This window comes from Buteo buteo, chromosome 6 (genome assembly GCF_964188355.1).
Source record: "Buteo buteo chromosome 6, bButBut1.hap1.1, whole genome shotgun sequence".
In the NCBI taxonomy this organism is placed as follows: Eukaryota; Metazoa; Chordata; class Aves; order Accipitriformes; family Accipitridae; genus Buteo; species Buteo buteo.
In genome coordinates, this window is record NC_134176.1 from 36,788,387 (window position 1) to 36,806,620 (window position 18,234).

The 18,234-nt window shown below is 35.5% G+C and overlaps 1 protein-coding gene across 4 annotated transcripts in view; it reads right to left on the bottom strand.

Moving 5' to 3' along the window:
- The window catches only part of FSIP1 (fibrous sheath interacting protein 1), an 86,297-nt gene that overhangs the window by 48,210 nt on the left and 19,853 nt on the right, over positions 1-18,234 (bottom strand). For all 4 annotated transcript variants that reach the window (XM_075030415.1, XM_075030414.1, XM_075030416.1 and 1 more), the window contains exons 10-11: positions 16,698-16,862; positions 8,847-8,984 (exon numbers count right to left, since the gene is read on the bottom strand). In XM_075030415.1, coding sequence (XP_074886516.1) covers positions 8,847-8,984; positions 16,698-16,862 — 303 coding nt within the window. The remainder of the gene's footprint in view (positions 1-8,846; positions 8,985-16,697; positions 16,863-18,234) is intronic.

Below are 18,234 nucleotides of genomic sequence, written 5' to 3' on the forward strand. Positions count from 1 at the left end.
GAAGGTTTCCTCCACAGAAGCCCTGTTGTTTTTCTTCTCTCATTTTCAATGTGACATCTCAGGGCGAAGTAGAAACATAGCCTTCCCCTACAACACTTGCAGAGAAACAGAGGCTTTCCCCTGACTACTTCTCTTTAGTTTACAGGGTGCAAGCAGGCCAACAAAAACAAGGCTTCTTTCCTACAGAGATTAAAGAACAGTGCTAACTGGCAGTAAGGAATGAGGAACTCCTAGGTTTGCCAATAGAGATGTGTAACAACAAGTAAACACCTTCTCCTTGTCTCAAAAGGACACGCACACTTCAATGATGAAAATTTTATGCTGTGGACACCTGTACTAACCAGAGAAATTCTTAATCATTATTTTAATACCACCGCAGCTAGAAACCATAGTCATTGCATTGAACTGTGATGATAGATGTTGTACAGACACAGGAAGAGAAAGCAGAAAAGAAAATTCCAAACCAACCTGTAAGTATATCCATACAAAAGCTACATGTACACAGGTAGTCAAGTACGAGGAAGACACTGAAACTCCACTGATCAATACGCTTGACTGTCTTAAACCAGAAATACAATCCTCACCAATTCACTGAAAAATGTTTCAAAAAGGCTTCAGGCATGAGGGAAGCAGAGCAATATGCAATTGTTTGAAAGTATAACTGGGTCATGCACTGTCCTGCTTTGAAGTCATGTATTTATCTCAACCATGAACTGAAGATGACAGGTTGAAAGAAAGGGGAGTGAAAGGAGTGAAAAAGGGCCTTGCAAGTGGATACACGCAACCTGGTTTAGCCATGATGGTGGGAGAGGTCAGAGGTAGATAGATGGATGGCATAGTAAAAAAAGTACTAAGCAAATACAAGATCACTGTTATATGATATTTGCTGAGGTCAGAGAGGACAGAGGGTATGACAAAGGACATACTGAAAGAATAATGTAAGAGCATAGAAGCAAAGCAGTTTTCATGAATTCTATCATCATCTAAGACAAAACATACTTCCAATATGAATCTGATGGTGTCAAATGCCATTTTAAAAGTAGTGCAGTTACGGTTAAATTTAAATCATGTTAGAGACACAAAACTGAAAGAGATCAAATGATGACTATAAACAGCACTACATGAATTCAGAGATGGGTGGGTAGACAAAGATGGTTTGTTTGTTATTTTAAGATGGCAAACACCGTAATACATAGGAGAAAAAAGATGAGAAATCTCAACTCTACAGAAGATGATGAGATCATATGCAAAACATTGGGAAAGAGAATGGAAACAAATATAGTGGTTAGAGGGGGGAAAAAAAAAAAGAGACAAAAGGCTTCCTTTGTTCAAAATTAGCTGAGAGAAGTACAAGAAGGGAGATGCTTCTCAGTTTTCTCCTACACATTCTGGGGCAAACAATTAGCAGAGTTGTTGTCTTAACTGGAAACTCTACATTTTGGGAGAAGGAGGATCAGTACATTGAATTGACAGAGAATTTGATCATTCTTATCTAGAAACCCATTATGTTTAAAACAGGTCTCACTGCAGGTATCAAATTCCAGCAGTTGGCAATGTTACTTAGCATCATATGTATGTAGTTCAATTTAACTGGCTCCAGCATCTACATAAAAATTATCTTAACAATTTTCCATATAATCTAGAAGCATCATTACAATTTTAACGGATTAATATTATAATACAGTTTAGTATTTAAAAAATAACATTTATTAAAAATATTTAATTATATTAAGTCTTAATGCAATTTATAGTTTTCAAATTATTTATTATAAATACTTTTAGCAGCTGCTTCACTCTTGTCCACAGTACTGTGAAAAACAATCAATAAATAGGAAATTTATTTTAATCATATGGGTGAGATTATTTAAATTTTATCAGTCCTGCTATTAATCTTACTGCTCTCTTCATATGTGTAGTAGCTGTTAAATGAAGAAAATAAGGTTTTCACAGTAATATTTTTTCCCAGGTGGAAATGCTACCACATTTCATTCTGAAACAATTTTGTACAATCACATAATGGGAACAAATGCTTGTAAAATTTGAATAAACAAGATCTGTTTGAAGCTTGGCAACAACCTGGCAAGCAACTTTAGGACCTGGTAGATACTTCCTGAAGGAATAATGTAGGAAGTGGTACATCGCAGCCTTATTTAGGTAAGTTGTCCTTTTTCCCTGTATTTGGTACAATGAAATATGTGTTATGAAAATGTTTTATTAAATGAGTTCTACTTTTATGGATAAACATGCTTATTCAGAAACCAGCCACTATATTATATTATGTGAATTGAAATAAAGATGTTTGCTATTTCTATGTTACTGCATAGGTACAGGAAGAACCTAGAAGGACTACCAATGCACAAAGTAGTCAAAAAAAATGGCTATGTTCCTGTGGTCAAGAGTATTAGCAATTAATTTCTGCAGACACTGTGATTGAAAAACATATTACAGGATTGTCTAGTTGACAAATTACTCTCCAAATAAATGGTAGTACTTCAACTTCCCCTCTTCTTCCCTTTAAAGTGGAAGAAAGGAATTACAGTAAATGTCAGGAAAAAATTATTCTCCTTTTCTGGAAGGTGCCTTATACAGACTCCAGATCAGGTACATCGAACTCAATCAGTTTCAGGGAAAAAGCTACAATTAAATTATGTATAACAACAAACTCCCTCATCATCCTGATGCAGGGTAAACCATGAAATGGTTTGTGAGACCTTCTGCAGCATTAAACAATAATTAATTTTATCCTGAGGTTTCCTTCCCCATAGATATACATTACTATACATCAAGAAGATAAGAATCATGCTTTTTGGAGTAAGGTCCTGCAGGTAACCAAAGCTCTTGACAGCATTTATATATTTACTATTTTTGTATCTATCTGCACCATCCACACCAATTGCTCACCTTCCTGCAAAGTTCACCTATTCAGATAACAGAATATGTGTATTTTCATATTACATGATATAAAAAAGATCTCAATAATTAACAAACACATATTACATTTGGCCACCAAATTGCATACTTGGGAAAAAATAATTCCTAGAGATGTACAGACATCTCATGATAAATTTAAATTTAAGACTAGGCAAACTAGATTCAGCTTGTGGTTTATAAGTTCTTACTGCAAATAAGCAGACTTGTTTTTTTTAAAGTAGGTATCAGTATCTCAGTCATGTTAAGGAATAACACTATATATGTGTGTGTATACACACAATTATATGCATATATATTCAATATGCATTTGAAATATTTTTTAATTCATATATTTAACCAAAACCCCAAAACAGGCATCTGTGGCTAGATTTTGGGAGGAAAGAATCAGCCTTCAGTGTGAGACATTTGAAATAAACACGCATATAGCCAGCAAAGGTGAAACTATCTTACTTAACAGCTTGCTTGGATGTGCATTTAAACCTACTGCCATGAAGAAATTCTACACATCAAACATGCTACTGAATTATCACAAATGGCCAACTAGTAGAAGCCACAACTGAAAAATAACTACATTTATTATTCTTTCTATATAAAATTCTTTTCATTAATGCTCAGCAACACGCATTTGGCAGCTGAACATTTTTTTTGAAGCAGCAGTTAACAATGCAATTCACAAAACAAAGATAAGCTCAATGGTTTCCAGGAAACTGAAAGATGAAAGAATGTGGAGAGAGTCAGCCATGGTTTCAAATGAAGAACAAGTGAACTAAGGTCAAACTAAAACCTAAAAGAAATTCAGCAAGGGCCCAGAAACCAGGGTACAGATACATTTCAGTTGGATTGAAATTTCACAATGCATTTCAACAATGCATACAATACATTCTTTGGTATATTAATTCACTGGGGACAATTTTTTTAAAAATAAAGGAGGAACTCAGATTCCAAAGCCCTTAGTTTCATTACTTCTAGCATAATACTTAGCAGATTCTCTGGTTTTTATATCAATTGTAAACTACACTAAAGTCATATCTTCCAGCCTGGTTTTGTGTGCTCAGTTCCAGACTTGGCTGAAACCATTAAGTCTCACAGCACACATGAGGTACAGTGTAGTGGAGGAATCCATAAATGTTAAAATTTCAGAAGACAGCACATACTAAATAGACTGCTCCAGAAATATGATGAATGTATTCCTCCCCCTTGAAGAGAAGGTCAGAGTAAAGCTACCATTATACAAATCAAATTTGAATAATTAATTTTGCAGTAGTGGAAGAACTACAGCATTCTACCATACAGGAAAAAAATAATATTAAGAAGTTACCTTTATACCTACTGTAAGTTACTCCCTAACACACAGAGATAAATTCTGCTTAGTTAAACTATGTGTAACTTCCACTTAGGAAACAAAAACAAACAAACAAAAGAAACAACAATAACAATAAGAAAAGATTTTATCTGAGGGATCGCTTTGAAATACATTTTAGAAAGACACCTCTCAGACACTAAGTTTGTAAAATACTATATTTTGAAATTATAAAGCCCAGTATAACCACACATTCAGAAATAACATTCCTAACTGCTGACAAATCACCTCCTCTACTCAGAGCACTGAATTTATTTTCAATTTTACGCAGTGAATTACAGTGGTTTAGGAAAGAGTAAAGAAGAAATTTAAATGCAATGTGAATTTTTAAATAGACAATTTAATTAGCTAAGCTAGAAAAATAACTGAACATTAAAAGCTGCACACCTGGAATCTTGCTAAAAGTGAGAGGCAATCTCTCACAACCTGTATTTTATACCACAGAAATGACGTTTTCACCAGTAATAATATCCCCTAGAACCATGCCTAGGCATTCTTCCTCTAACATATAGTGAAGAGTGCCACCTATTGAATAACAAACAGTATTTCCCGGAATAATTAAATTATTCTGGAAACATGCCATCCACATACTCCCTCCCCTCAGCCCAAGCATTCAGTTTAGGTTTTCATCACACAGTTTCCGGGCAGAGAGCAGTTTTGCTGCTAACATTGTTACAGAATTGATGGCCAAAATACTATACTTGTTTCATATAGAAACAAGGCACCCAATCCACACTGCATAAGAGTTATCTGATTTTTAGACATTCCCACACCAATAAGAAAAATTTTATTCAATTATCTATGTTGCATCAGAAGGTGATACCATGCTGTTTTGTCCAATCTTCTCTAGTAATAACCATATTTTCCGGAAATAAGAATAGAAGTTATCAAGGACACAAAACTAAAAAAAAACAGTACTTTCTGAAAGCTGTTCTTTGTTCACACAAAAATGTGTGCATTTTCTATATATCTTACTTTACTGTTAGAAGGAAAAATCTCCTTTCATTCAGACCTGAATACTTCTTTATTTACACTGGCAACCAAAGTATCTCGCAGAAGACCTAACACGCAAATATTTCATATCCATATACCGTCATCTCAGAGTTGTGCCACAGAGCAGCAATGGATAAGACAACTCAGTATGTCCCCCTGAAGAAGCCTTACCAGGTGCTGCATAGCACACAGCAACACTAGTCTGGCCATGAGTTACACATTGGTACCCACGACATATTCTTTGTTTATAAACACTGTAAATTAACATTACAGTCTATCGATTTACAGTTCTAAATACACACAATCTAGCCAAGGAAAAATGCGTGGTATGTTGCAAGAGTCTGCATGTAATGTGATACCAAACAATACTGCTATAACCCAACCAAGACTTGGAACTGACCCATTTGTACACAAAACATCGGAATGAGTCAGCAGCCCCCTGCATTTCCCAGGCCTGCTGCAGACTATCACACAGTTCCCAGACGCACTTCCTCATATTGTGGGTGCCTCATGAACAAGGTCAGTAGTGACAAAAAGTGATATAAAGGTCAATGGCTAGGAAAAGATGACAATGCACAAACTTACTTTATCTGTTTACCCATTACCCTATTCAATATACTGAAGTTCCACAGAATTCCTCCAGTTATTTGCCTCCCGTCTTTTAACTGTCTAACATAATAGAGCAGTGTATTAAAATGAAGGTCTACTATTGTTTTGGTACTGTGAACAGATAAGAGCTAAATATGCTGCCTTACTGTAGTGACACAAACACACAAAAGTGAACAGCCTCTAAAGCAATCACTGTCTCCTTGTCTGAAGTCTTTGTTCCCATATTCCATAAGTATGTAAAATTAACTGACATCAGGAAGAATGTGCCAATTAGCCTCTTTTTTTCTTCCCCCAAACCAAAGACTGGACTGCATGTAGTTGTATCCAAATTAGCTTTAAACCTGCTAGAAGTCTAATCATACTGGCTGTGCAGTTCCAGCACTGCCAGCATAAACCCTGCATATGTGGATAGTGGCTGAAGTTCTTGCAACTGTAATGACAGTGCTATCAGTAATTGAGATTATACCACTGAGGTTATGCTGCTACCTGAATCACAAAGCTTTTGATCTGCATTGGAGATCCCTTTTTGAGGGTGATAAAAGATAACTGGAACAGTATTTGTCCTAACTCTGATTATTGCAGAAGATAAGCCTACTGCTGACTAAAGACTTCCGCAAGCCAAACATAGACTACATGGATTTTTGGTCTGACACAACAAATGTATATATTAATGTTTTTATGACTACATGAAAAACACTAAAATCAGCTACACACAAGAAAAAAATCTACAATGCACAGCCATGAAAAATTACTATTTTTCCTTTAATGTAGCAATAATAAAGAAGATTACCACCTGAGAAATGTATAAAAATTCTTGATCCTTTTCCTTGTACAACCAAAAAATCATCAGACTGGGGAGGGGATGTGAGGAGGTCTCTAGTCCAACCTGGTCAAAGCAGCATCAGCTATGAGATCAGGCCAAATGCCTTATGGATTTGTCCAGCCAGGACTGCAAAATTTTCAAGGGCAGAGATTTCACAGTCTCTCCGTGCAAGCTGCTTCCCATTCTTAACTACCCTTGGAAGTTTTTTGGGTTTTTTTCCTGGATGCAACACTCTAGACACAATCTAATGAGTACCAGGTAAAGGGGAGTAATTACTTCCCTTAATCTATTGGCTATGCTCATGTTGATACAGCCAAGTATGCTGTTAACCTTCATCACTGCAGGGCACACTGCTGGCTCATGTATAGTCTATTGTCCACAATGATGCCAGGCCCTTTTCAGCAGTGCTGCTCCCTGGCCAGCCAGGCTCCACCTTGCACCATTAGAGTTACTCCTCTCTAATGCAGAGCTCCGCGTTTGTCCTTCACAAATTTCATACAGTTCCTGTCAGCCCACTCCTCCAGCCTAACTCCCAGTGAGTGGCAGCCTTGCTCTCCAGCTTACAGAGCACACCTAGTCATTTCAAAGGTGGCTGTCAGGTTGGTTAAGCATGACTTACCCTCTGTAAATCCATGCTCAATATTCCCAGTCACCACATTCTTCATTTGCACACCTCTTCTGTCAATTATCTATACTGATGCCTCTTGCTAATGTACCAAAATACTTGGGGTTTCCTAGAAAAATCCAGCTTCACCAGGTTACCCATACCAGCTGTCACCTCACCTCAGTCTCTCGTACACTACCATACTAATTTACCTTCTCCACATAGCACATTCTATGGAGAAACAAAAGCTTTCTCATCTCAAATCAGAAAAATAACACTAAACAAAGATGTTAAAATCTTAAAAATATGCATATATATCCAGGCTTTAGCCGCTACTGCCAGCTCAGTAATGCAGTAATGCTTTTTTAAGTCTTCAGCAGTGTCATTCCTGACTTCACCTGAGCAAGACAAACTTTCAGAGTTTTATACGAAGTTATTAAAAAAAAAAAAAAAGGAAAGGTATTTTATTCCTGTGCTCTTAAGATCTGTGAGAGATCCAATACAAAACAAATACCAACATTGGCTTTCAGGCCAAACAAATGACAACTGTATCATCTTAGGACTCTCCCTTTGTATTCATCTGTTTTTTAATGTTTTATGTATATTCTTCCTAATTCTCTTCTGTATGGGCTGCTTTGTAGCTCTTTCAGCACAGATCAACCAGCACATTTACAATGTATATTTAAAAATGAACAAAAAAATTCCTAAGTCCTTGAGGTTCCCCGTCTCTAGTTTTTGTTAAATATCCTTATTATAACTTGAGAGTAATGTAATAAATTATACTCACTGAAAGAGAAAAGAATGCAATATATTACTTGAGAGGGGCACATAAGTTCTGGTTTGCACTCCTGGCTCTATAGCTTAGAAATAAATGTAATTTCTGTCTACTAGGTTAACAATAGGATCCTCTTGGATTTCAAATTGCCTTTTCCCTACCTGCTTTTACTCAAAGTAAATAATAATGATGAGATGTGATGTGCTTATGCTAAAACAGTAATGATTTTTTTACTACCATTTTACTTACATGCTCCTATTTTAAAGGCCCTTGCACCTACGAAATTCACGTATTAATTGAAAATTAAGTTACAAAAATACACTAAATGAATTCAGCAAAACTAAATCACACAATAACTTGGTGTATACGACATTCCCACCAGACTTGGTCCTTCAAAGAACACTGAATTTCATGAGCCACAAAAAAATCCTTTTAGGATATATTTACATGTAATTGTTTATGCTATCCCACTCTGGGAAGATAGGAGAGGAGAAGAGAAGAAGAGAGGAGAATAATTTCTTTCACTTTGAAAGACACTATGTTAATGAGAAACATGCATTACAACTGAAAAACATGTTTCCAAGATTAAGAAAAATTATTTGAGACTTTTGCTTGTGTATTTCTTTGGTGATTCCTTCAGGAATTTACACAAAGTTGCAGAATTTTATTTTACTTTAAGACACAGGGGATGATAAATTCCAAAGTTTTCAATCTGAGGGGAAAAAAAATAGGACAAAAATGGAAGACTTACAAGGTTTCTCTCAAGGGATTTCAGCTGATGATCTATTTCTTTGAGACGACTTTGTTGATCACGTTGTTCCTTGTTGTCTCGCAGAACCTTTTCACCTGGAACTGCTTCTAGGCTTCTGTTTGCATAAACCAGAGACTCCTGGCAAAAGGAAGAATAGGCAGAAATTAAACACATGATTTTATATTGCTTCAAAGCCAGACAAGGGTTCTTTGGATTTCTATCAGGGAAGCACTGAAATGTTTACAATAATGTGTCAATTTCCAATTTGGCAAATGCATAATTTTTGTTATGCACATTTTCAAATATAATAGCTAAACATCAGGCTGGACTTATTTCAATAAAAGAATTCTTCCCCTTCATATATTAATAGGAATTTCTTAGTCTGCAGAGCTAACACTTTGATGCTCAATTTCTAGTACAACAATAAAAATGCACTGAGAATTGGGGAGACTGAATGAGGGGTTCAAAGCTTGCTCCTATTAACCATACTGGGATTAGAATTAGGCCAGAAGGTAAAGGAAGAACTGAACTGAAATGACTGTAGGTTTTTGTTTACTTGATATCATGGTAAATGAGAAATAACCCCCTTTCTCTAAGTTGGAGTTAGATGCACAACCATTATTAAAGAGTTGGGTTACACACTCTCACATCCTTCACTAGCTTTGGATCAGATTCTTAAGTTTGTATCAGTCCTAAATACATTTGAGGTTCAATATTGCATGTAATTTAGATCATTAAGAATGACAAGTATTGGCAAAACAGCAAAGTTATGTTGTAACTGGGAAGAAAACAGGGCTTTCTCTTGCAAGCCAAAGATCCTACAGAACAACCCAAGGAATTCATATAATGGTAGAGGGGAAAAAAACCCTGTTAGTCAATTCAACCCAAAGGGACATGAGCAACCACTTAATAAAAACATATTCTATTCATTCTTATGTTCAGAAGCAGCTCAAGCAATCTTAATAAACACACACAAGGAAAAGAATTTCAAGTCGCGTGTCTAATTAGAAAGAAAAACAACCTTTGCAATTTAACATTCAACGAAAAATTTCTCAACATATAAAAAATTGTGAGCATCTGTAAACAACTTTTTCTGAACATCAGACAAATCTATGAGTTCTGACATTTAAACCAAACTATTAGTTGCCTGAAAATAAACTTATTTTAACACAGTACAAATCTTTGGACATATATTTACAATCAGCAATAGCTGGCAGTACCACATGCTAGTAATTTTTCCTATAACAGAGATATAAACCGTACCATCTGTTAACAACTAGAATCTCTCCAAACTGGATTGAAGTTTAACGTGGGCCACTTAAAGCCAAATTCTTAGTATTGAGTGTCTAAATCTAGGCCTCTAAATACTGAGAGAGTTTTTTTAATTAAATATGATCCCCAGTGGCAAGAAATCTGCATGACTGACATCTATATAGAACATAAAAACCCAAAGGACTTATTTAAACTTGTGTTTATTAATACATGAAACAAGGATATGACCTTTATACCTGCAGTATAAATACAGAGCTGGCAAAGCAGCTCAAAGTATAACAACTCATGCTCCCTCTAGTAAGAGGAATTACTTTTACATGGCTTTGTTCTTCCACTGTTTTTAATACAAGTGAAATTGTTCATGGAAGGGCAGAGAGGAAGATGATGGCATCATATTTTTTTTCTTAAATAAAAAAAATGTTACAGCTATTTCTGCAATCACATTTCTAAACCCAGTCTTTTGATCTGTGCATATATAGAGACATTGTCATGTGAGCAGCTAGTGCTCAGCATGGATCAAAGCTGCAGTTATGATTTGTTTTAAAAAGCAATGTTATGAAGACACCCATAAGAATATGCAATGAGTGGTACTGAGAAGTCACTAAATACTATATTATACTTCCCAGTATTTTATTGGGGGGGCTTATACGCATGGACTACTGGTTGATATTTTTATATGAACTCAGCCTTCAATGAAGAATAGAACTCCAACTGCCAACAGCATCTCTGAATATTATTGCTGCAATACCAGGTGACAGTGAGAGGAGTCATAAGATCAAAAAAGTTACTACTTTCAAATTTTTTACTGTCTTTTCCACATACACTTCTGAAGCAAAGCTTTATGCACATCTCTGTCCTAGTCTTTCAAAGTTTCACGCATAAATGTTTCATTTACAGTCAAACTTTAGAAAAAACCTATGTATCATAAGTTATTTTTCCTTTTATCACACTCAGTATGATTTTAAGCCTGGTTGCTTCTCTAGTAATGCAATATTGCTCTATCAAAAGAAATGCTTAACTAGGATAAACATGACAACTTTATTCTCCATAAACTTTTCTTGAATACTGATCTCTGCCATGATACCTAATCAATTTTTATCAGAGAGTGCTGGATAAAACTTGAACTATGAACATTTACCAGAAAACAGAATTTAAAAGTACTTGTTTCAACATGTCTCCAACATCAACATCCACAACTGATATAATTCTATTTAGACGAGATGGTAAAAAAAAAAAATTGTTACTATTTACTCTCTCTCTGATCAGCATAGTTTTGCACACTTCAGTCACATTCCTTCTTACTCCTTTTTTCCAAACTGAAGAATGTCTCTGTGTAAGTCACTCCTTGCATAAAAGCCATTCTACACTTCTGAGCATTCTGGTAACCAGTTTTCCATTTTTTCTGTACTGGTTATGAGATCCAGGGACCACAACTGCACAATAGTCAAGCTATATGGTGCACTACAGATGTGTACAACAGCACAGTGACATTTTCTGTTTCATTCTGTATTCCTTTCACATTGTTCCTAATAATCTATTTGATATCTGACCACTATTGAACATCAAGCTGCTGCTTTCACTGAAGTGGTTCTTAAAGTCTCATTTCTTTCATCCCTGAATAGTAACTCATCAGAACCATATAAGTAAAGTTAAGACTTTTCCCCACTTACTGATTTTTTTAATATTTTTCTCAAGATATCATGAAATAAGGGTAGGAAGTATTACGCCATGGAAAACATTTTATTCTCAATCTTTCAAATGCTTCAAAACTTTTTATGTTTCAATTATATAGCATGTGTAGATAGTGGAAGTCCACTTGAGATTAATAAAGATCTAAAAATGTTAAAGATAAGGTAGAAAATAAAACTGTTAAATATGTTACACAAGGGAAAATATAAGTACTTTGCAACAGCCACAGCTGTAATAATCATAATGCAAAACAGAAATATCCAGTATTTGAAATGGCAAAAATTACTTGTTGCACTCCTTTTTCTCCAAAATTTTATAAATAAATAAAAACAAAATCCCACCTAATGAAAGATATTAGTGTCATACAATCTTGTTGAGCCACAAAACTGGCTGATCAGCTTATTAACCTGCTTCTAACCATGCCCTGAAATAGAGATAATAGAGATACCTGTCAAAATCATCTGTTTTGGTGAAGTGCAGCCATAGAGTATAGGCTATCAGAGCTCATTAATTGAAAGATTAGTGTATATGTTCAGAATTTTTTTGTCATTGAGTATTTATTTAGTTTTAAACTGTTAACCATAGTCTACTGCTATAATTGAAAAATGGAATATTTTTCTGATAAAAGAAACCAAATCAGGTATGAAGGAACTTATCAAGGTAATACACAACATTAAAGTAATTATAAGACAATCAAGCAGACAGATACTATTGTTTCTTTAAACACTGTCTCCATTTCCTTTTATTTTCAGGTAGTTTTCCAGTTTTTCAAGCTGGTAACTGTACTCACCACACACAGTCTTACACTTCATATTCTTCATTCTACTATTTTCCTGTCTCTTCCAGGATTACCTTCAACTTAATTTGTTCTTCCCCCAAAATATGAAGTAAGACAGAAGCATTTTTAAATATTTAATGACACTGGCACCAGAACAAAGACATGTTTCGGGGAGAAATACAGTTCTGATGAGAAACATTTCCACGTAAAAGAGAACATTAGTCATGGAAAAGCATTCTGAATCCAGCTGGACTCATTGCACAAAAAGATGAATCTGTATGCTCCTCTGTAGCAGCTCAGCCATGGTACTGTAGGATAATTAAAGCCAGTTGTTACAGATTTCAGAGTCAGAGCATTGATCCTATATCGTGCCAAAGTATCTACCAGTGGCAGAAAGCAGCTCTCCCATTGAGCCAGCAGTGATCAAGTGTTTGCATTTTGAAAGTTATATTTAATGCAATTCTTGGAAGAAAACAATGTGCAGCTTTATGATATGCAATTCTAAGCTAATTTTGGTTTAATTACTTCTAAAATTCTAAATGAAAATCCAAGCACTACACGAACAATTTTTTGCAATGTTCCCCATCACTACTGCATTATATCCTACTCAACCACAACAGATGAAATCCACATCTCATGGAAATCAGAAAGAATTTCAGCACTGATTTTTAGAAGAATGATTAATGTCACTGAAATCAGCCTCTTCTCCAAAGGAAAGGACAACCATGTTCCAAAACAGACTTGTGTCCCATAACAACTAGACTCATTCAAAATAAATTCTGTACATTCAGGATTTTTTTTAGCCCTCTCTTGGCACCTTAATTAAAAAAAAAAACAAACTTTAAAAAAACCAAACTCCTAAGAAATAAATATTGCAATGCATTCAAATTCACATTCCATAGCATCTGTGCAAACATCTTTATCTAGCAATTAAGTTTGCAGAATTTACCTCAGTTATAGGAGAAGTAGTGATACAACCTAAACTGAAACTGAATAAAAGAGATCAATAGAAACTTACCTGAGACTTCAACAATACCAGATTATCACTATCAGTTTTGAATACTACAGACCCCCCGTCTCACCAACAAATATTTTCTCCCACAATGTTTAGAGAATATGTGTGAGGGTGAATAAATAAGGTAATTCCTGCATATTTAATTCACCCTGTTAGTAAATTAAATGTGTTCCACTTCTAACTGGTTTTACAGAAGATAGCAGCCTTCCAGTGCTGATAGCTAGTTTGCTTCCTCATTTAGTTGCTGTGGTCAACTGAAGCAGCAATTGAAAATCTTGTCACTAAACACTTGAAATTAAACCCAACAAGGGGTAGACAACCAGAACTCTTACTGCCTTTGTCTTGCATGTGTCTTTCATGCTAACATATCACAAAGCAAGATCTTCTTTTAGCAAAAGCACCATTCAATTAATTTCTTCAGACCCTTTCTCGGTAGGTATCAGTTGCCTTTGATCAGGTTCCAAAAGACATTCAGTACAAAGAATTCTGATATTTGTCTGTCACTGACCTATTTTTCTGATATCAGAACTAATATTTCAAGAATAATAACAAGTTTTTTGAAAAAGCAAATTTATTAAAACTTCCAGTTTATGACAATATTAGGGGATATTGATTGTGATAAACAAGGCTGTTTTAAAAAGACCATGAGCAGCAATGAACTTAGAAGAACTACTTGTAAAAAAAAAAAAAACACACAAAAAACCCCAAACAAACAACAAAAAAAACCACCACCAAAAAAAACCCCCAAAACCAATCTTTCTTTTGCCTTTTGACAGGAAGGTCTCTAAACTCAAAATAGTCATTAATTTCTCAGCTACTGCTGCATGTTACTTCCTGTTTTTTTGAAAAAGCAACTGTTAAAGGAATTTGAAAACAAAAGGTGTTGAGAATGAACTCACAGCTTAACCAGATTCAGAACTTGACCTGTTGTTATTGCTATGTATGAATTGAAGAGTGATTTTTTTTACCTACTAAAATAAAAATAACCATAACACAGAACACAGGACTAAAGGCTAAACCTGTTACAAGGCTTCCACAGTAAGCAGTCAGGTTCCTGAAGTCAAGATAACTATTTTCTCCTTCACTTACCATAAAAAAAAAAAAAAAAAAAGGCAGCTGAAATTCTATGTAAACAAGCCCAGTCATGTCACAGTGCCAGGTACAATCAGACTGCACCTATGAAATCAGGCTCCATGAAGAACTTAACACTGACTTGCCTAAAGTCTGGATCACTATGAAACCAAGGCAACCATTAGACAACCTGTCCTCTGCTGAGAGAAGCAGCTCTGGACATGCAAAGAAGCAGGAATGAAGGCACCTACAGGAATTTGGAGTTAACAGGGAACAGACCTGAAAATCAAGACACTTCTGTAATTAGATAGCTGCAGAGTGAGAGGGTTTACTTTTATTGTTTGTTCTGTTGTTTTTTTTTTAAATTAGTTTTGCACTTATACAATTACTGTTCTTCTAAATCCAGTTTTAAATAACTAAAGTCTCCTACTCACTTCAACTTATATGTATTCTGTTTAGCTCTTTCTCTAAATTTATAAAACCACCTTCTAATAGTCCTATTCTTTGGTAGCTTTCTTTAAAATGACTCATATGTTTAAGTTTATCTGAACAACAAAAACAACAAGGACAAATGGAATCCTGTGTTTCCCAGAACTACAATGTTTAAAAGCCTTTTATATGTTGCAAAATAAAGTTGAAGGGCAACTGCTTTTCACTAATGAAAGGTAATTTATGAAATTAGCTATCTCTTTTGGGTTGTTAAGTTTAATATTATTCAAATAGATAATGCATTACTCTTTAATAAGCATACACATAAATGCAAGTTTCTATTCAAATAATTCTGAGCTTTTACGTGAAAAGGAAGCAACAACAACCACTAGGACAAAAGTTCCCAAACAGAGTGTTCATTATCACAGGCAGTCGCACTAACTTCAAGCTGATGTCTCATAACAGTGAACACAAGATCCAGCAATCATCGGCAAGCTCAGGTCCATGAACCTGAAGTTACTGGGCAACAACTGCATTTGAGTGATTACCCACTAGAGGGAGTTGCTGTTTCACACATTAAATCCCAGTTGGTAAATAATCGACCTCAAAATGTGACTCTTCTGGAACTGCCAGAGCAACAGAAAAGACTACTATAGGTAAAACAAAACCTGAAGTTCAGGAACAAGTCAATACAAAATAGGACATTAAAGTGCCTTTAGAAAAAGAAAAAAAAAAAACCACCACCCCACAGGTATTTTAACTGTTCAAAGAGATGTTTCTCATACACTGGTAACTGAAAACAGTTTTGCCAACATACACTCTTACAGAGCCTCTGATACACCTGTTCTGGCTATAAACTGCAAATTTTACAAAAGTAAACAACTTTTGTGCAAATCAGTGCAAAATAGGAATTATGGCATTTTTATCTTGTATTTCCCCCATTATATCAGGGGCAACATTACTGGGGCATGAGATAAATTGGAGTCTTCTATGCACAAAATTCAAACATTTCTCAAGGCTGAGACCCCAAACATTCTTAATACTGCTGGCAATGGAAAAAGACAAAGGCCATTAAAAACAAGGGACATACAATTTCAATCCGTTTTCTACAGTCATTAACATTGCTTATCAGTAATTGCTTTATCTTTCCAATCATAAGCAAAGAGGCACTTTTGGAATCCTGAGATAAGAAGAAACCTAATTCTAATTCCCAAAGATGAATTACCATGGGTAATGTGTTACTGTGCTGACAAAACCACTGAGGCCCTCATGCAGTTAAAAACATCTGAGTTACCAATTTCTGCATATTAAATTTCTTGTTGAAATTGTAGCATCAAAAAGCGTTAAAAACAAGACAGTCCTTGAATTATATACCACTCAAAATAGCAACATATTATTTTTCTATATAATTTCTGTAGCCAAAGATTTCACTTCATTCTTTAACACATATACTTCGAGAACAAATAGAAGATACTAAAGAAAAATTTAAAAAAAAAAAACCACAAGTACAGACGCATGCTGTATTTTCATTTATATTGGATCTCAACACACACTTCAAACAAGAAATCTGCAACGTAAGCTCTGTTGTGTAATATACCTGATAAATCTGGCTTGGAAGTTTTGAGCAAGAGCTGGAAATCGCAGAAAAATCCCCATCAGATAGTAGTACTTGAAGCTTAATGTCTATCTCATTTAGGTGATGAAATTCCATCGGTTCAGGTGTGTACCCTTCTCCTGGTGCCAGCCAGCCAGATACATCCTCCTATTGAAAGATAAAGAAAACATTTAACCCTCATTCTCAAAGGAAACCGACATTAAAGGCAGTTATACATCAAGAGTATTTATTTTTCAAATAAACCATACTTAAGAATAAAATCTAAGTTTTCATCCACCTCAGTATATAGCTGAAATCTGCCAATATTCATGTATGTAGCACACTCAAAAGCAGATATGGACAGAACACTTAGAGGCATACATTTTTCATTTTTAAATATAACCAAGCAGCAACTTAAATGGACTTCAAAAATACATATATTTAATTTTATTTTTAGAAAGCATGTAGAATGCATCTACATGCATTGTTAAAGTGTAATAGCAAAAGAGATGTTGTGTTAACCTGAATAGACTTCTGCTATTATTTTACTTATTTCTATAAAAGTCCAAAGCCTGTGTCCTCACTGACTAGCCACTCAGAAGCCCTGAAATAAAATTGCTTAAAGCCAGATGTTTTGCCTCCATGCCAGCTGGCCAAAGAGCAATGATACAGCTCCCAATCCAAGTTCCCCATCCATTCTTCTGAAGGTTATACAACTTCCTTAATCAACTTCTCTTATGCCCAAGAGAAGCACTTTGAGTAGCTAGCCCCTTTTTCTTAATGACGCATCTCACTTTACAGCCTCTTAGCCAAGTTAGTCAAACCTTCAAAACAGTCTCATGCCGTGCCTATGGCTGCTCCCTTTCATGGATGCAAGCTCTTCCCTTGTTGCAGTTTCTGTATTTGTTCAACAAGGCAGTCCCAGCTCCCTTTTGAAGGAATAATGCTTCTTGTGGTCTAACTTGCATATAGATCTTGCTGCCCCGCGCTGCACAGTAAGCATCACTTTCTCATACCACTGACATGAAAATCAATTTAGGACTGTTTTGCTCCTTTGCAAGATAATGCAGAGGATAGAAATGAAGAGGAAAGCGTCTGGCAGACATAGATCCACCAGTCTTAAGACAGAAAACACAAAGAACATGCTGTAAGCTCACATTTTCACTGCTAATATTGAGGTGGAAAAGTACAGCCCTCAGAAACTGCACTAGAACTGTCCTTAACATCACCCTAAATCACTTCTGTTACACCTTGCATCTTAGTACTCCTTGTTTGCACACTTACTCTGAAGACACCATATTACAGCTTAAGTCCAAGGAACTGTACGGAGAGTTGATCATATAGTAAACTTGAGACAACAAGATATTTTTTGCTTTTAAAAAAGACTAATGCAAGTCAACTGGCATAAAAATGAGATGTTCTCAACTACACTGAACATGTCTTGTCAAACTCCCCCAGTTAACTTGCATCTCAGTCCAGCACCAAATGCAAAGACACATCTACTCTAGTACCCACCCAATCACACCTGCACAGCAGCACA